At 38.2% G+C, this 21117-nt stretch overlaps 1 protein-coding gene across 1 annotated transcript in view; it reads left to right on the plus strand.

The window, feature by feature from the left end:
• The window catches only part of LOC140152007 (gamma-aminobutyric acid type B receptor subunit 2-like), a 43169-nt gene extending 34655 nt beyond the window's left edge, over positions 1-8514 (plus strand). Inside the window, 4 exon segments of the mRNA XM_072174308.1 lie at positions 349-495; positions 961-1149; positions 7035-7190; positions 7761-8514. Of these exon segments, the coding sequence (XP_072030409.1) occupies positions 349-495; positions 961-1149; positions 7035-7190; positions 7761-7973 (705 nt within the window). The 3' untranslated portion in view covers positions 7974-8514.
• The last annotated feature ends 12603 nt before the right edge of the window (positions 8515-21117 follow it).

The raw sequence follows: 21117 nt of genomic DNA on the forward strand, positions 1-21117 counted from the left end.
TGCTGGGCCAGAATGAAGATTATAATAGAGACTATAATAGTTCGCCGATTTACAAGATAAACATAATTAACAGAGATCGTTTTAGTCACAATTTTGGAAATTTTAGAACTTCAAATGTGCTCAAAATGTACAGGAACCACCAATAATTGCTTTAATTTTAACATCACGTGGAGAAAGGTAGGAAATGTGAATTTGTTGATTAAGTTATTTATCTGTGTGCCCCTCTTCTGGCTATGCTGTTTGCCTCAGACATTTGTAAGGAGATGTTGGGTTAATGGAGATGAACCATTATCGCAACAGCCCTCGATATGAGAGTACTAAATTTAATTTGATTCTTTTCTTCCACAGGATGATCCCAAAGTACCAAATCAGCGACTAATACCATACTATGAATACTGTTCTTGTAAATACCAAATCTACTGGTTGGCAACATTATACAGCTATAAAGCTTTGTTGCTGATATTTGGGGCGTTTCTGGCTTGGGAAACTCGACAGGTTTGTGTTTGTAACGTTATCCATTGGCGCCAATCCGGCTTGAAGGGGGCACCCGGCCACTTGGCCAAAAAGTGGGGGGCACGTCCCCTGTCCCCAGGATTGACGCCATGACGTTATATATACTTTTATTAGGGAATTTCTATATGTATATGTTCATTAAATAGCTTTTTCTATTTTAATGATTAGCTTCAAAAATGTTGAAGATTGCTAGGAAATATAACACTGAGCAGTTGCTAAACAAAGGTCCAGAGACTCGGCTCACATACGGCCGAAACACGTATGCAGTGAACGCGGGACTCACTTGGTGGACATTTGTTGTTGTTGTTATTATTATTATTATTATTATTATTATTATTATTATTATTATTATTATTATTATTATTATTATTATTATTATTATTATTATTATTATTATTATTATTATTATTATTATTATTATTATTATTATTATTATTTGTTCATCAGGTGACCATATCTGCACTGAATGACAGCAAGCTTATCGGCATTAGTGTTTATAACGTGATTGTTCTATGTACCATTGGTGTATCCGTCAGTTTCATCATTAATAATGATCCAGCCATACTCTATATCTTTACCAGCTGTGTTGTTCTATTTTGTACAACGATTACACTAATAATTGTATTCGTCCCAAAGGTAGGTTTTAATTGCGCCTTCCCTAAAAAACACTAATGCGTTGGGTGGGATTTATTTCATCATGTAGAATTTGTATAGAGGGTAAACCGTGTTGATTGATGGTTGATCGCCTACGATCGTCTACTAACATGACTAATATAAATATTTCATTTATACGGCGAATATAGGATCATACAAGAATTAAACTTAATTACTATAAAGATTTTTATGCTATGGTTACTTAGCTAAACCTGGTGAACTTGATTGGCTGAAGTTCTGATGAGATTCCGTTGATGGTCTCAGTTCTTTATCCTAGATCCGGCAATGTCCACGATCCTGTCTAAGGAAACCCCTGGTCTACCACAGTCTCAGTCCAAGTCCTGAAGTCCTATCTTTTCAATATTCTAGCTGGTATGCTAGTGCTTTCAAAATGGTCTTGTATGTTGATCGTAAGCTCCACTCTCGAAGATCACTCGCAGTGGCGTACCGTGGCCGCCCCAACCCCGGGGGCTGAAGAAGAAACAATTTTGCCGCCCCTTCCTTAACAGCCCAAAAGGTTGACCCAATTTTTTTCACGGTCGTTTGAAAAAGTGAAGAGAGAGAGAAAAAAAAAGGGGATTTTAGGCGCTAACGCCCTAAAAGCAACCTTTTTCAAAAATTGTTATGCTTTTTCAATTTTTTGCGCCCTTTTTTATTAGCTAATTCGTTTTGCCGCCCCTTCGTTTTTGCCGCCCCTGTTTTTGCCGCCCCTTCTTCTTCCGCCGCCCCTTCGTTTTTGCCGCCCCTACTTTGACCCTGGGGGGCTGGCGCCCGCAAAGCCCCCCCAAAAAAAAATACGCGCATGACTCGAGCAAGCTTTCCGCTCCAGCAAAGCCAAATTGGACTTCACGTATACATAACTTAGTTGAAAGGCTCAGCTTCCATCTGATATCCTTTTTTTTTTGGTGGGATGAAATTTTATTCAGGTTTTAGTTCAGTAAAATTTGCTAATTTTCGACAACACATTTTACCATTTAAATTCATAGTTTTTTTAAAAATAATATGTAGGTGTAATGTTCCTTTACCTGCTGAAACATGTAGTTCTTTCAACCAAGTTGTCATTCAAAGACCAAAAAATCTAATACTTGAAAGAACCATTTTCAGTCATCTCCAAAATATGGCAAAATACTAGCGAGTCATGTGAAAAGAAAATCGAGGTCAATCTATTCAAACCGTATGACCAAATAACTGACTAATGTGGTGGATATTTAGTTCATTAGCTTTAAGGGATCTAGAATGAGCGTTTATGGCGTTTCGACAGTATTTTTTGTGGGACATGAGAGCACCTCAGACGTATCGAATTGCATTCTGAATACGAAGCATGTCTTTCTGATATCAAATAGTTTTCATTTTTGAAATTCACGATATAATACAAATTTTATGACAAATTATTAAAATTTGATATTTTTCAAATTTTTGATATATAACAGTCCTCGAAATAAATTTTATAAATCTAATGATATATTCTTAAAGTGTATGTAGCTGGGAGGAAAAGCCGACGATCAATTGAAAATTTTGACCTTTTATATTAAAGATATGGATTTTTTCCCCAAAAGACCTATTTTTTTTGGTGTTTTGGGGAAAAAATCCATATCTTCAATACGAAAGGTCAAAATTTTCAATTGATCGTCGGCTTTTCATCCCACCTATATACACTTTAAGCATAAATCATCAGATTTATAAAGTTTACTTCAAGTACTGTTAAATATCAAAAATATAAATTTTAATGATTTGCCATAAAATGTGTATTACATTGCGAATTTCAAAAATCAAAATTATTTGATATCAGAAGGACATTCTTCGTATTCAGAATGCAATTCGATATGTCTGATGTGCTCTAATGTCCCACAATAAATACTGTCCAAACGTTCATACCCCTTCCCTTAATTGATTGCTATTATTATATGGGTGAATGGACATGTCACAAAAGGATTGGTTGTCTCCATAGGGCCTGTAGTTAAGCTTATTTTTTGGAACTGGCGGGTAACTAAGTCTATATTGGGCGATCTCGGGGGCGATCTATCGTATGCCGACCAGTAATGAACTAAGATTGCGAGTTGGAGTTCACAAAACCACTCGTGCATACAATGACGTTATTACTATGATCAAAATTGTATTTTTCGTGGGGAAAATAGTTACATTGCGTAAACCGCGTCAGACAATACAAAACGATAATTATAACGTCGTGCACGCGTTAGTGTCAAAATAAAAAGTTTGTGTCAAAAATGTAAATTACAACCTCTTTATACGGTGAAATGAATAAAGTCAAATTTTCAACATTACATTAATAGCCTTGTATGATTTCTTAGAAACAAAATGGGTCAATATCTTTGAATCCCGGGCTTCTGCTTCATCTGCGCGTCATTTCATACTCGTCAAATATTCAATACTGGAGTTAGTTTGAGTAGTTAGACGGGAGTAAGATCACGGTGGATGGGATTCGCAACCCCTCAAATTAATGCTAAATTTAACGCCGGCTAGTAAGAGACCAGTTCTAATGTCTAGCGACCAAATCTTTGGAACAAAGGTTTGAAAGTGTGTTTGATATGCCTGAAGGGTACTGAACAAATTTGGCTTGGGCTGCTCTCTTGAAAGTGTTGGGCATTTTGGTAGGGGTCAATTAAGGTAAAACAGGGGTCAAAATTAAAATATCCCAATTCTTTTTGAAAATGTACCAAATTACTTTTCTGGTCATAAGGAATCCAAAAAGGTATAGTTTGCGCTATCTGCGACCTTTAGCTACGACGCTATGGGCAGAAATGTGCCAAAAGGCTAATGTACTTCCGGCTAGGCGCAATTTTACAAGTACGCCTAAGATTGGTGTCTACCCATATCAAAAAATGAGACCTTTTTGGATAACTTCCCGATAGTCACCGGTAGACACCGGCAAAATAGTGTAGCGGGTGACTACCCGATAAATTTTTGGGAAACCATAGTGGATACCTTTCAGGTAATAGGTACCGGATGACTACCCGATGACTGTTTTGGGAAACTAGCGGGTAACCACCCGATGACTTTTTTTGGAGAACTAGCGGATAACTACCCGATAACTTTTCGGGGACCTAGCGGATAACTTTTGGTGACGATATTCCTGGTGACCTCTTTGGAGACTTCCTGTTGACCTTTTGGGGGAATGCAGAAATACAAATTTATTAGGCAATTTAGCTTATTATTTGAATTTTGGAGAAATACAACTCTGCAGTCATGGCAGTTGAGCTTGTGCTATCTTGCTATAAGAAACTTGAAAGTGTATAATGTAATTGGTAGTTGTTGTACAAAAATATTCTTCTGATTTCATTTGGTTCACACCTTTATAAGGTGCATACCTTACAACTAATGTACAACCAAATTGTTATGATCATGAATCAGCATACATGTATTTATAGTACCTAAATGTGATCACATCACTGACACAGCCTATAATTTTTTGCATCAAGTATTATAATTTGTTTACAACAAATAGCTTAACATAGAGCTTATCAGTTAAATGATTATGGTAGTAATTTAATTGATATTAATTTACTGTCAAAATCGTGTATGATTTACTAGAAAAGATATAAACTAAAACATTCAAATGTGTCATATATGTAACCTGCATGGAAATTAGCCTACATGGATAGCTGCCCTCTATCTGTGCTAATTTGCATAACAATCAATTTATGACTGGTGGTGTGCTCCTTGGGCAGTACCTCTATAGTCAGCACCAAGGACACACTTAACCACCATCTTCTCTCCCTTTGCAGGTATGTCAAAACAGTTTATTGTCTTTATTTTACTGCTTTTATTTGATTTCTTCAGAAAGTCAAGCTCATTTTTGGATATTACCATATCTAAGGTTTCATGTTCTGGAATTTGGTGAAGATCGTTTCGGACTGATTTTTATTGCCTAAAAGTTCTTCAAAAGTTTTCCTATTCACAAAATTTCTTAAATTTGTGTGATGAGCTATTATTATGAAAACTATTCCTAAACCTGATGATATCTGATTTAAAGGTACTGAGTTAAGAGTATTACTTAGATGTTCATAATATTATTGTACTAACACCATTTAAGATTTGCATGTAATATTTTGAGAATTAATAGTTGATTTGATTCAACATGTTTAAGCTTCTGAATTATGAAACTTTCCTGTGCATGAAGAGATGTCCAGAGATTTTCTCAAAATTATTCACATTCATGTATGTTATTCTTATTTTCTCAAAATAGTAACTCAATTATGAGTTAAATCAACTTTTAGGCAATAAAAATCAGTCCGAAACTTATTACGATCTTCACCAAATTCCAGAACATGAAACCTTAGATATGGTAATATCAAAAATGAGCTTGACTTTCTGAAGAAATCAAATAAAAGCAGTAAAATAAAGACAATAAACTGTTTTGACATACCTGCAAAGGGAGAGAAGATGGTGGTTAAGTGTGTCCTTGGTGCTGACTATAGAGGTACTGCCCAAGGAGCACACCACCAGTCATAAATTGATTGTTATGCAAATTAGCACAGATAGAGGGCAGCTATCCATGTAGGCTAATTTCCATGCAGGTTACATATATTAGGTATATAGTGTATAAAGACTGCGTCAATACATTATCATTTATACAAATTTTCCTACCTGCATTGTCATATGAAACCAAGCATTCAATGCTTTCTAATTCCTACAGCATGTTCCAGATTAATTAGTAAACATCTTGTAATGTCCTACATGTAAATCCATACATTTTGGACCACAAATAACTTGAATATTCTGCACAAATATATTCCAACTGCTAACAGCTAGCTGCTCCATTTTGAATTCATTCAGTGACCTTTGACCATACACCCACCCACAATGCATTCTTAAGATGCTTAATGCTACTTTCAAGGTCAAACTAAAAGTGGATAACCACCGGGTAACTCCTGCCAAGAATCTAAGTTTTTGGGAACCTTCTGGGTAACTCATTTGAAATATTTGAGTTTTGGGGAGACTTCCGGATGTCTATCCGAAAACTTTTGGATAACTTAATTAGGTATCCGCAAGGTATCCGCTAGCGGGCACTTTCGGATAACTCTGGAAAAGGTATCCGAAATGTTTCTGATGACCACCGAATGGTCATCGGGTGGTCACCGGGAAACTTTTCTTTTTGCTATGGGATAGTTATGTGGCACATATAACTGAAAGACTTTAAAAAAATCCAAATTAACTTGAAATTTGCTAAATGGCTGCCAAAATACAAAAAATCGGGCAACCTGGTTTGGGGGTAAATATTAGGGGCATCATGAGCCCTCATAGTGGCCAATAATTGTGTACATAGTCTTGACATGTTTCACTAGTTCAAATATTAACACCTTCCAAATTTTACTTGATTCTAAGTTTGTTTCATGGGTACACCACAATCTGGTAGAATATAACGCGAGGTCAAGGCGGTCATCTGGATATTTTTGAGCTGTTCAGTTGATTTTGTCATGTCAGAAAACATATAACTAGACAACAAAATCATTGAAATCAATCGGACAATCTTAAGCGTACTTGTAAAATTGCACACAACTAAAGGGCGCAGATAGGGCAAACTATACATTTCTGGATTCCTTATAATCAGACGAATAACTTGGTATATTTTAAAAAAGAATTGGGATATTTTATAATTTTGACCCCTATCAAAGATGCCCAACGCTTTGAAGAGGGCAGCCCAACCCAAAATGCCAAAACACTTTCAAACCTTTGTTCCAAAGATTTGGTCGTTAGACATTAGCACTGGTCTTTTACTAGGGGCTGAAGGCGCCTGTGTACGCACCATTGTAACCAGCTAATTTTGAGTGCGGAACTGCCTCCCTGTCCCCTGGTTATTGACACTGAGCGAGAGTAAATCATTCGATTTCATTTTTTAATCATTTCAGATCATTTCAGTCTACAAATACCCAAATGGTCCGCCGGCATTAGCCCGAGGATTAACCACAGGTAATAAAAGCAAATCACTCAGTACGAAGGATAAGAACATCCAGATGGAAGCACTTCAGGAGGAAAACAAGACTATTAAGCAGAAATTGGCCGAGGTGAGCATTTTCACTTCAGGATAAACCCTGTAACGACACCATCATTACAAAATGTTACCCCTTTCAGGTAGTATTGATGACGGTTAGAAAGTATCTAAAAGGAATACCCAAATTATCCGTTGTACCTTTATAAAGTTCAACATGATGACAAATTAAAACGTCTTAACATTGAAAATCATTTGAATACATTTCAACCAAAATTAAACCAATATTAATTACTTTGTTGTATACTTTTTTCCATGCGCATTTTATATCAAAAGCGCGACACCAATGTTTGCCCGTCACTGTTTGCCAACAAGTTATACTCGCACGCACACGCAATTTTTTACGCAAACAGAAAATGCGCCAATGTAATTCTTTTGCATTTTGAATAATGAATATTTTTTTATATTATTTTTTCTGATGTTCAAATTCCATTTTGTGCTATTTTTTTTTTCAGTAACTGTCCGTTACTTAATTTTTTGCTTATTTCTCCGACGTCCGTGTTTTGTAGATACATATTTCGCATTTCGTTCGTATTTTTTCTCTACAATGCTTTTTCTCTGCATTGCTTTTATCTTGTGATTACAGGTGGAGGCTGAGAACCAACGTCTGAAAGAATCACGTCCCCTTTCAGAAAGCATCACCGGTGCTTCAGCAAATGTTGTCAGGTTCAAGAGTGGGTGTGGCCTTTGGTGTGCAGGTTCTATGTGTGGTTGCTGTGCAGATGATCCCAAATACACATATCGACCAACGAAAAATGGAATTAACAATAATGCATTGGAGGTGTCATCAGGTGTTTGATCTTCAGCATAACGAACTTGCACTATGGCGCAACATGGTTTCAGTTCAAAGCGCTGTTCATTAACATCCAACAGTCATATCTCTTTAAGGAGTATTGTGTACTTGAGTTGAAGACATTCCGGGAGACATTCTTGATATTATGTTACTGCTCGCCCACTCAGATCTTCAAATGAGTCACGTCTTGCAATTGACAGATTCAACTCTGTTGCTGGAGAACACAGGTTTCCTGGTGTTGCTGCCAAAGCATGGAATGGTCTACCACAACACATCAGGGGAGCCTCATCTACAAACACTTTCAAGAAACTCTTAAAAACACACTTGTTCTGACTTTCTGGTTGTTATTGCTTGTGTATTTTGCTCATGTTATTTTTGTAAACGCAATGTTGCTTTGGCGAATTGCGTCCTAAGAAACTTTTGTATGTATGTATATTATAGGGCGCAAATCCAGATGTGAGTTAAAAGTTGAATTCGGGAAGCGCTCCTAAAATTAGGAAATGAAGGGTAATGCTGTATATTGTGTAGTTGCTGTGCAGACGATCCCAAAGACCTGCGGAAAATGTAATTAACAATAATGCATTGGAGGAGTGTAATGTGGTGTGTGACGAATTTATAGAACTTGACTCTGAGTCCAATGGTCTCTCTCTCATTTCCAATGGCGCAGCTCATTTGACCTTTATTTGTGGCATAAGATGTTTGAAGTAAAGTGTCGAATACTTGCCGTCGAATACTTGCCGTTAAGACCGTAATGCATAATACAGGCCCGGACGTCGTGTCGGACGAGTCAGCAAAAATATTTCAGAATCTCTGGATTTAGAATTTTTTGCTGACTTGGAAAGAATAAAGTCCGACACGATGGCTCTATATTTTATAGGCCTTATGGTCTTAACGGCACGTATCCGTCATTTTACTTGAATTCCAACTTGTAATTTTTAATTTGCGTGCAGCACGTATCAGCCTTGTTTAAGTTGTTCCAAACCCGAATGGGTGCTCGGGGTGGTGTACGATTTATACATACTGCGAGATATGGTAAATTGCATTAATGGTTTTTCCTGTTTGAACTATTCGTATCTGTACTTGGGACTCGGGAGGGTGTTTGATTTATACCATAGTAGCCTACCAGTGGAAGTGGCAAATCTACATTACTGTTTGAGATATATTCAATACCTGGTTTGTTGTTCGGTTGGTTGAAAAAAAGAAACTCCAAAGAAACGTAAAGCATTCTTTTTTTTTTTTTTTAATGCAGTTTTTAACAAAACTATTGAAATATAATATGTTTTGCTTTGCAATATTATTGAAAAGGTACAATAGCCGGGATTATAGCCAGAATGAAGTCAAGTGACTCTATGTGGAGTAAACTAGCACTGACTCTCATAAGGAGTCTCCTGACTGTCACAAGAAAGTCGGTTGACCCTACCTGTGGAGTCAATTGACTCATAAAAGGAGTCGGACCTAATTTTCACTACAGAGGTAATGGACTCTACCCGTGGAGTCAAATGACTCTACGTTCAGGCTCGTCGACGCGGCATCCCTAGTAATTCCACAGTGCATTGCTAAGGTACTCAGCCGCATCAGCATGCTGGTCATTTACAGTGGCGTAGCCAGTGGGGGAGAAGGGGCCGGTGCTCCCCCCCCCCCGTCGGATCATGTAAGGCCGTCGGTAGACGGAAGGTGTTCGTGAAAAAAATTGGGTTAACAATAGACTATTTTTCACCCACGGTGACCAAAAATAGGGGAGAATTATAGAACAATTGTTAATGAAATTTAATTTTACATAAAACTTTTGTCTTATTATGTTGGTATATCGCCTATAATCAAATCACAACTTCCGTCGGCAAAAACAAATTCTGTTGGTACATTTACAAGTTGTGCCCCCTCGGTTCAAAAATCCTGGCTACGCCACTGGTCATTTACCAGTGGACTTCGGTTGTATATATAAATGCGCATATATAAATGCGCACGTGACATCTACAAGTCGCCATACGGTACCGTATTAAACGATATAAGGTACCCGGATGTACATAAACTCCCCGTGCAAAAGTATAGGGGAAAATGACAGGTCGCAAGGAAAATTGCTTTTGTAAAATAGTGGCATTGATTGCAAAGGGTAAAATAACTTGACCCGAAAGATAAACTCTTTATTAACGTTTTCCATCACGGAAAAAAAAATTAACTACGGAAAAGCTAGATATAGCTGATTTACAAACTTATATTTCATAATTTCCGTGCTAAATGGGCGTGCCAATTGGCCATATCTATGACGTAGTGCTGGTTTCATACTATCATGCTGCTTGCCGCCGAGCGGCGTGACACACGCGCATTGTAGACAACCAGACACAATCAAGACTTGTGAATGGTTGATAAGTCATGCCTCTTGTCGCAACGGCATGAAAGTATGAAAGGGGACATGATTGGCTTTAAGGTCAGAACTGTGCAGGCGGCGGATGACATGATCGAGCCGGCAACTTGTGAAACCGCCCGGCCGTATGGCATTTTCCAATATAGTCGGTTAATTTTGTGAGGTTCATTATCGAACCCCAACGGTTTTAGCTTGTATTTATATTATTTATCAACATAGGCCTATTTGTTTGTGATATTTCAAGCGTTTTAAAATTTCAAAATAATCCCATTCAATTACACGGTTGACGATGAAAATTTACTGAATTTAGAGAATGCAATGCGGCCACCACCTGGAACTGTGGTCGCAATTTCAGTGATTGACAGTGAGGTAACACGAACATGGCACTGGCCATCTGGTCACGTGCGCATTTATATATGCGCATTTATATATACAACCGAAGTCCACTGTTTACACATGCACAACACAAATACACTGTTTGATTAAGCTAAATTTAAGTCTTTAATTGGAAAGTAAAATATGATTGGTACAATATATAACAACAAATGCATATACAAAAATAATCACAATAATTATTTTAACTACTCTGTACTTAACCAGCAGTCTTCTTCTTGATGATTATCTTGTTCGTTTACAATGTTCTTGACGGCTGATCCTGGTGGTGTTCACTTGTCCTGCGAAAATCAGCGAAGTCCATTGTACACTTGCATTTATAAATATCCTTGCGAATAAAATCCTCACTTGTTGCTTTCTCCAAACACTTTTCACCTTGCACTACTTTCTCCAAAAATGTATTTCCTTGCGCTGCTTTCTCCTAAAATGGTGTTTCTTCACCACCAACCACTCTTTCTCCAGGAAACTACTCCACCGAAAATTTATTCGACAATTTTTTTTAATTAGTAACTATATACTATAACTTTAACAATAGGTCTATTACGTAACAACAGCACAATTTCGTAACACATTATACACATTAATCTTTTACATGACTCTGCCGACAATCACATAGCTGTCACTACATTTGCCGACAAACACATGGTTTTGACGACACACCCAGCAAACACAAAAACGTTTTTAAAACGTTTTAAATAAGTTATATTTTGGCTTTTGGTTTAGGTAAAAACGTTTTAATAACATTAAAATGTCGGGTTATATAAAGGTCATGAAATCGTTTAAAACGTTTTGTATGAAAACACACTGCAACAATATTTTAAAAATGTTTTCGAAATGGCATTGTAAACTATTTTTGCAAACATTTTTGGCCAAATATTTTGTCAACACTTAAATAACATTATGTTAAAATATTTGCACCCAGCAAACACAGAAATGTTCTTAAAATGTTTTTACAAAACGTTTTAATAACATTTAAATGTCGGGTTATATAAAGGTCGTGAAAACATTTTAAAAACGTTATTGTAAATATTTTGAGCAAACATTTTTGCAAAATATTTTTCAACCCCAAAATAACATTCTGTTTAGAACGATTTGTACCAAGTTTTCAAAAATGTTTTTGGAATGTTATTAAAACGTTTTTATACCTTTTATATAACCCGACATTTAAATGTTTTCTGTAAAACATTTGTGTTTGCTGTGCAGTAAATTACCAACAAAATGTTATGAAAACGTTTTATACCATTAATGTACCCTTTATATATCCCGACATTTAAACGTTTTCTGACAACCTTTTACAACCTTTTGCGAATGATGTCGAAAACGTTTTGTGTTTGCTGGGCAGTCAATTTTTGCCGACAAAAATTGTGTATTGGAGGTGTCACACCCCCATACCCCCCTCTAGCGACGGTCCTACCCCCCCCCCCCGGGGGCACTCGAATATGAAAGTGACGTGCGTACCTGTACCCACCAGCGTACGAAACTAGGGGTCTATCAGTGTAGAAATTTTTAGAAAAAAGGGGGTCATTCGGTGTTGGCAATGTCAAAAATGGGGTGATTTTGTATGGGAGCGCCCAAAATTTCACATCATTAACAATAAAAAATAGCTTTTTACCAGTTTTACAGTACAAAATAGACAAAATTCATTTATTTTTCAAAATGCGCGCGAAGCGCGCTGAAATTTCAATTTTGAGGACTTATTGTTCAAAAAAGGGGTCATTCAGTGTAGGCTACTGAAAAATACGGGGTCATTGGGTGTAGGATTTGCCAAAATAACAGGGTCGTTTCATGGGCACATGACGTATGTCAATATATGGGAGTGCCCCCTGGCTATAAGCAAAAATAGGCAAATTGTTTTAATCAGGGGTCTAAAGAAACGGTGCCCAAAACACGTCTAGTGCTAAAAAATCGCTTGCCCTCATCCCCACCAGTGAAATGGCTTGTCCCCTCTTTCAATAAACATACCAAAGTGCCCCCCCCCGGCCAAAAAAACATTTGCACCACGCCACTATAGGCCTAATTGACATGACCACCCCGGGGGAACCGGGTCTTGTAAAATGTGCGCCGGGATCCACCGTATACCAAGCCGTTAAATTGTTCAAATTTGTGACGCGATCTGGTCCATGGGGGCCAAAGGCGGCATATTTGAAACTCAGATAAAGGTAAAAATATGGAGTAAAAAACAATAAAATACATAAGAAAATAGACATCAAAAAACTTCATAACTTTAGAACCAAGTATGCTATATAGGCCTACCTTTGGTGTTTTCAGTAAATGATAGCCTATTGTATAGGCCCCATGACACAAGGGAAAAAGCGGTAAAACGAGCAAAATCGCTCAAAAACGCTAAGTTCGCCAAAATTTCCCACAATGTCTGTTAAGTAAGTTTATAATCTGAAAAAAGAGGAGAGATTCTGCAAATAATGTGCTGCATTGATTTCACACATCGGACATACAAGGTAGGCTGGTAAATCACTGAGTGTAAGCACATTGTGTACTTTGGAACCTGTGGAGCAAATTTGATTTAAAGTTCCCGCTTCTTTCGAAAGCCCTAAGTAATATGCGCGTTCTCGTTGCGAAACTTTGATCCGGAATCAATTCTAATTTTTTGACGCCAGAGGAAAAAAGCACTTGAAATTCCGGAAAAAGCCATTTAAAGTTTGAATTCTCCCATTGAACCCTGTGGTAAAGCCACATTTTGGAATTCAAATTGTGCAATATCCTATATATTGACTGCCTTAAAATTGCAGGGGTTGAAAGTATGGGCAATTTCAAACATTTTATTTTTTGACCCCCCAAACACCCCCCCCCCCACAATGCATTTTTTCCCCTTCAAAAAATTTGGTGTATGGCGGGTGATACAGGCCCCATGACACAAGGGAAAAAGCGGTAAAACGAGCAAAATCGCTCAAAAACGCTAAGTTCGCCAAAATTTCCCACAATTTCTGTTAAGTAAGTTTATAATCTGAAAAGAGGAGAGATTCTGCAAATAATGTGCAAATAATGTGAAATAATGTGCGATTTACCGCTTTTTCCCTTGTGACATGGGGGCTTCTTACTTGCAGATGATTTTACATGCAGAACTCAAACAGGTGATTAAACCATTGGGCTATTCCAGTTAAAATCCATACACCCCTATGGAAGACATGCCCTTAATCTTCCACACAGGGAGTGTGAATTTCAAATGAAGTTACCTGAATAGGCGATTCCATTTGATATCTACACCTCTGGGGGCGCGATTGAGGTCATGACCTCCATCTAGGGGTGTATGCATGTCAAATGGAATAGCCCATTGGCTGCAAGAGTGTGGCAGTCAAATTTCACTGTATCAGCTACACATTGAGTATGTATAGTACACAGCAGCAAAATATCGATTTCAATTTTTTGCGGCTTTTTTTTTTTTTTTTTTTTTTTTTATCTCGAAAGCCCTAAGTAATATGCGCGTTCTCGTTGCGAAACTTTGATCCGGAACAAATTCTAATTTTTTGACGCCAGAGGAAAAAAGCACTTGGAATTCCAGAAAAATGCATTTGAAGTTTTAATTTTACATGGAACCCTATGCAAAATATACAAGTTGGAGTCCAAATTGAGCTATATGCTACACATTGGCTGCCTTGAGATTCCAGTGGTTAATAATTTGAGTGATTTTGAACGTTTCAAATTTTCAGCAAGCCCCCCCCCTACCCCCCCACTGCAGATTTTTTTTTTTTGAAACGGCGAGTGATTTCAAATGTAAAATCATGATCTGGAACAGACTTAAATATTGAAATCCTTCAAATCCTACGAAAGAAGAAATGTTGGGCTATTCCACTTGAATTCCATACTCCCCACCCGGCAAGACATCTTCCACACAGGGAGTGTGAATATCAAATGGAGTTGCCTGAATGGGTGACCGCATTCGATATCTACACTCCTGTGTGCAAGATTGACGTCATGACCTCCATCTAGAGGGTGTAAGGATTTTAACTGGAACAGCCCATTAAGCATTGGCTACATTGATTTCACACATCGGACATACAAGGTAGGCTGGTAAATCACTGAGTGTAAGCACATTGTGTACTTTGGAACCTGTGGAGCAAATTTGATTTAAATTTCCCATATTTGATATCTACACTCCTCTGTGCAAGATTGACGTCATGACCTCCATCTAGAGGGTGTAAGGATTTTAACTGGAACAGCCCATTAAGCATTGGCTGCATTGATTTCACACATCGGACATACAAGGTAGGCTGGTAAATCACTGAGTGTAAGCACATTGTGTACTTTGGAACCTGTGGAGCAAATTTGATTTAAATTTCCCGCCTCTTTCGAAAGCCCTAAGTAATATGCGCGTTCTCGTTGCGAAACTTTGATCCGGAATCAATTCTAATTTTTTGACGCCAGAGGAAAAAAGCACTTGAAATTCCGGAAAAAGCCATTTAAAGTTTGAATTCTCCCATTGAACCCTGTGGTAAAGCCACATTTTGGAATTCAAATTGTGCAATATCCTATATATTGACTGCCTTAAAATTGCAGGGGTTGAAAGTATGGGCAATTTCAAACATTTTATTTTTTTGACCCCCCCAAACACCCCCCACAATGCATTTTTCCCCTTCAAAAATTTGGTGTATGGCGGGTGATACAGGCCCCATGACACAAGGGAAAAAGCGGTAAAACGAGCAAAATCGCTCAAAAACGCTAAGTTCGCCAAAATTTCCCACAATTTCTGTTAAGTAAGTTTATAATCTGAAAAAGAGGAGAGATTCTGCAAATAATGTGCAAATAATGTGAAATAATGTGCGATTTACCGCTTTTTCCCTTGTGACATGGGGGCTTCTTACTTGCAGATGATTTTACATGCAGAACTCAAACAGGTGATTAAACCATTGGGCTATTCCAGTTAAAATCCATACACCCCTATGGAAGACATGCCCTTAATCTTCCACACAGGGAGTGTGAATTTCAAATGAAGTTACCTGAATAGGCGATTCCATTTGATATCTACACACCTGTGTGCGCGATTGAGGTCATGACCTCCATCTAGGGGGTGTATGCATGTCAAATGGAATAGCCCATTGGCTGCAAGAGTGTGGCAGTCAAATTTCACTGTATCAGCTACACATTGAGTATGTATAGTACACAGCAGCAAAATATCGATTTCAATTTTTGCGGCTTTTTTTTTTTTTTTTTTTATCTCGAAAGCCCTAAGTAATATGCGCGTTCTCGTTGCGAAACTTTGATCCGGAACCAATTCTAATTTTTTGACGCCAGAGGAAAAAAGCACTTGGAATTCCAAAAAATGCATTTGAAGTTTTAATTTTACATGGAACCCTATGCAAAATATACAAGTTGGAGTCCAAATTGAGCTATATGCTACACATTGGCTGCCTTGAGATTCCAGTGGTTAATAATTTGAGTGATTTTGAACGTTTCAAATTTTCAGCAAGCCCCCCCCACCTACCCCCCCGCCTGCAGATTTTTTTTTTTTTTTTTTTTTTTGATTTCAAATGTAAAATCATGATCTGGAACAGACTTAAATATTGAAATCCTTCAAATCCTACAAAAGAAGAAATGTTGGGCTATTCCACTTGAATTCCATACTCCCCACCCGGCAAGACATCTTCACACAGGGAGTGTGAATATCAAATGGAGTTGCCTGAATGGGTGACCCATATTTGATATCTACACTCCTGTGTGCAAGATTGACGTCATGACCTCCATCTAGAGGGTGTAAGGATTTTAACTGGAACAGCTCATTAAGCATTGGCTGCATTGATTTCACACATCGGACATACAAGGTAGGCTGGTAAATCACTGAGTGTAAGCACATTGTGTACTTTGGAACCTGTGGAGCAAATTTGATTTAAATTTCCCGCTTTTTTACACTCCTCTGTGCAAGATTGACGTCATGACCTCCATCTAGAGGGTGTAAGGATTTTAACTGGAACAGCCCATTAAGCATTGGCTGCATTGATTTCACACATCGGACATACAAGGTAGGCTGGTAAATCACTGAGTGTAAGCACATTGTGTACTTTGGAACCTGTGGAGCAAATTTGATTTAAATTTCCCGCTTCTTTCGAAAGCCCTAAGTAATATGCGCGTTCTCGTTGCGAAACTTTGATCCGGAATCAATTCTAATTTTTTGACGCCAGAGGAAAAAAGCACTTGAAATTCCGGAAAAAGCCATTTAAAGTTTGAATTCTCCCATTGAACCCTGTGGTAAAGCCACATTTTGGAATTCAAATTGTGCAATATCCTATATATTGACTGCCTTAAAATTGCAGGGGTTGAAAGTATGGGCAATTTCAAACATTTTATTTTTTTGACCCCCCCAAACGTCCCCCCCACAATGCATTTTTTCCCTTCAAAAAATTTGGTGTATGGCGGGTGATACAGGCCCCATGACACAAGGGAAAAAGCGGTAAAACGAGCAAAATCGCTCAAAAACGCTAAGTTCGCCAAAATTTCCCACAATTTCTGTTAAGTAAGTTTATAATCTAAAAAAAGAGGAGAGATTCTCCAAATAATTTGCAAATAATGTGAAATAATGTGCGATTTACCGCTTTTTCCCTTGTGACATTGGGGCTTCTTACTTGCAGATGATTTTACATGCAGAACTCAAACAGGTGATTAAACCATTGGGCTATTCCAGTTAAAATCCATACACCCCTATGGAAGACATGCCCTTAATCTTCCACACAGGAGTGTGAATTTCAAATGAAGTTACCTGAATAGGCGATTCCATTTGATATCTACACCCCTGTGTGCGCGATTGAGGTCATGACCTCCATCTAGGGGTGTATGCATGTCAAATGGAATAGCCCATTGGCTGCAGGAGTGTGGCAGTCAAATTTCACTGTATCAGCTACACATTGAGTATGTATAGTACACAGCAGCAAAATATCGATTTCAATTTTTTGCGGCTTTTTTTTTTTTTTTTTATCTCGAAAGCCCTAAGTAATATGCGCGTTCTCGTTGCGAAACTTTGATCCGGAACCAATTCTAATTTTTTGACGCCAGAGGAAAAAAGCACTTGGAATTCCAAAAAATGCATTTGAAGTTTTAATTTTACATGGAACCCTATGCAAAATATACAAGTTGGAGTCCAAATTGAGCTATATGCTACACATTGGCTGCCTTGAGATTCCAGTGGTTAATAATTTGAGTGATTTTGAACGTTTCAAATTTTCAGCAAGCCCCCCCATCTACCCCCCCTGCAGATTTTTTTTTTTTTTTTTAAAGGCGAGTGATTTCAAATGTAAAATCATGATCTGGAACAGACTTAAATATTGAAATCCTTCAAATCCTACAAAAGAAGAAATGCTGGTCTATTCCATTTGAATTCCATACTCCCCACCTGGCAAGACATCTTCCACACAGGAGTGTGAATATCAAATGGAGTTGCCTGAATGGGTGACCGCATTTGATATCTACACTCCTGTGTGCAAGATTGACGTCATGACCTCCATCTAGAGGGTGTAAGGATTTTAACTGGAACAGCTCATTAAGCATTGGCTGCATTGATTTCACACATCGGACATACAAGGTAGGCTGGTAAATCACTGAGTGTAAGCACATTGTGTACTTTGGAACCTGTGGAGCAAATTTGATTTAAATTTCCCGCTTTTTTTACACTCCTCTGTGCAAGATTGACGTCATGACCTCCATCTAGAGGGTGTAAGGATTTTAACTGGAACAGCCCATTAAGCATTGGCTGCATTGATTTCACACATCGGACATACAAGGTAGGCTGGTAAATCACTGAGTGTAAGCACATTGTGTACTTTGGAACCTGTGGAGCAAATTTGATTTAAATTCCCGCTTCTTTCGAAAGCCCTAAGTAATATGCGCGTTCTCGTTGCGAAACTTTGATCCGGAATCAATTCTAATTTTTTGACGCCAGAGGAAAAAAGCACTTGAAATTCCGGAAAAGCCATTTAAAGTTTGAATTCTCCCATTGAACCCTGTGGTAAAGCCACATTTTGGAATTCAAATTGTGCAATATCCTATATATTGACTGCCTTAAAATTGCAGGGGTTGAAAGTATGGGCAATTTCAAACATTTTATTTTTTTTGACCCCCCCCCAACGCATTTTTTCCCCTTCTAAAAATTTGGTGTATGGCGGGTGATACAGGCCCCATGACACAAGGGAAAAAGCGGTAAAACGAGCAAAATCGCTCAAAAACGCTAAGTTCGCCAAAATTTCCCACAATTTCTGTTAAGTAAGTTTATAATCTGAAAAAGAGGAGAGATTCTGCAAATAATGTGCAAATAATGTGAAATAATGTGCGATTTACCGCTTTTTCCCTTGTGACATGGGGGCTTCTTACTTGCAGATGATTTTACATGCAGAACTCAAACAGGTGATTAAACCATTGGGCTATTCCAGTTAAAATCCATACACCCCTATGGAAGACATGCCCTTAATCTTCCACACAGGGAGTGTGAATTTCAAATGAAGTTACCTGAATAGGCGATTCCATTTGATATCTACACCCCTGTGTGCGCGATTGAGGTCATGACCTCCATCTAGGGGGTGTATGCATGTCAAATGGAATAGCCCATTGGCTGCAAGAGTGTGGCAGTCAAATTTCACTGTATCAGCTACACATTGAGTATGTATAGTACACAGCAGCAAAATATCGATTTCAATTTTTTGCGGCTTTTTTTTTTTTTTTTTTATCTCGAAAGCCCTAAGTAATATGCGCGTTCTCGTTGCGAAACTTTGATCCGGAACCAATTCTAATTTTTGACGCCAGAGGAAAAAGCACTTGGAATTCAGAAAATGCATTTGAAGTTTTAATTTTACATGGAACCCTATGCAAAATATACAAGTTGGAGTCCAAATTGAGCTATATGCTACACATTGGCTGCCTTGAGATTCCAGTGGTTAATAATTTGAGTGATATTGAACGTTTCAAATTTTCAGCAAGCCCCCCCACCTACCCCCCTGCAGATTTTTTTTTTTTTTAAAGGCGAGTGATTTCAAATGTAAAATCATGATCTGGAACAGACTTAAATATTGAAATCCTTCAAATCCTACAAAAGAAGAAATGTTGGGCTATTCCACTTGAATTCCATACTCCCCACCCGGCAAGACATCTTCCACACAGGGAGTGTGAATATCAAATGGAGTTGCCTGAATGGGTGACCGCATTCGATATCTACACTCCTGTGTGCAAGATTGACGTCATGACCTCCATCTAGAGGGTGTAAGGATTTTAACTGGAACAGCCCATTAAGCATTGGCTGCATTGATTTCACACATCGGACATACAAGGTAGGCTGGTAAATCACTGAGTGTAAGCACATTGTGTACTTTGGAACCTGTGGAGCAAATTTGATTTAAATTTCCCGCTTTTTTTACACTCCTCTGTGCAAGATTGACGTCATGACCTCCATCTAGAGGGTGTAAGGATTTTAACTGGAACAGCCCATTAAGCATTGGCTGCATTGATTTCACACATCGGACATACAAGGTAGGCTGGTAAATCACTGAGTGTAAGCACATTGTGTACTTTGGAACCTGTGGAGCAAATTTGATTTAAATTTCCCGCTTCTTTCGAAAGCCCTAAGTAATATGCGCGTTCTCGTTGCGAAACTTTGATCCGGAATCAATTCTAATTGTTTGACGCCAGAGGAAAAAAGCACATGAAATTCCGGAAAAAAGCCATTTAAAGTTTGAATTCTCCCATTGAACCCTGTGGTAAAGCCACATTTTGGAATTCAAATTGTGCAATATCCTATATATTGACTGCCTTAAAATTGCAGGGGTTGAAAGTATGGGCAATTTCAAACATTTTATTTTTTTGACCCCCAAACACCCCCCCACAATGCATTTTTTTCCCCTTCAAAAATTTGGTGTATGGCGGGTGATACAGGCCTTATGACACAAGGGAAAAAGTGGTAAAACGAGCAAAATCGCTCAAAAACGCTAAGTTCGCCAAAATTTCCCACAATTTCTGTTAAGTAAGTTTATAATCTGAAAAAAGAGGAGAGATTCTGCAAATAATGTGCAAATAATGTGAAATAATGTGCGATTTACCGCTTTTTCCCTTGTGACATGGGGGCTTTGTATGTAGCCTATAATGATATAGGCCTAATTACAGTAGGCCTAACTCAAATTTCAAAAATGCCTCCTTTGGCCCCCATGGACCAGATTGTGTCACATTTTTTCATGATATTTCCTGAAATATTATCTAATCACGATTTCTGGATCTTGTGTAGGCTACTTCACTTGTTCAGAAGCTTTCAGACCTCTTCAGATTTGATCATGTTGCGGATGCTGACTTGATGGACGTAGAGTCCCAAGGGACCCTTGATGCCTGCCTGCCTGGGTGGACGTGTGCGCTAGCGCCCTCTCAAATTTTCTGTCAGGCAGGCGGCAGCCCGTCTCCCATCTTTCACCCGGGGAT

The sequence above is a fragment of the Amphiura filiformis genome, chromosome 5 (genome assembly GCF_039555335.1).
Source record: "Amphiura filiformis chromosome 5, Afil_fr2py, whole genome shotgun sequence".
Classification (NCBI taxonomy): domain Eukaryota; kingdom Metazoa; phylum Echinodermata; class Ophiuroidea; order Amphilepidida; family Amphiuridae; genus Amphiura; species Amphiura filiformis.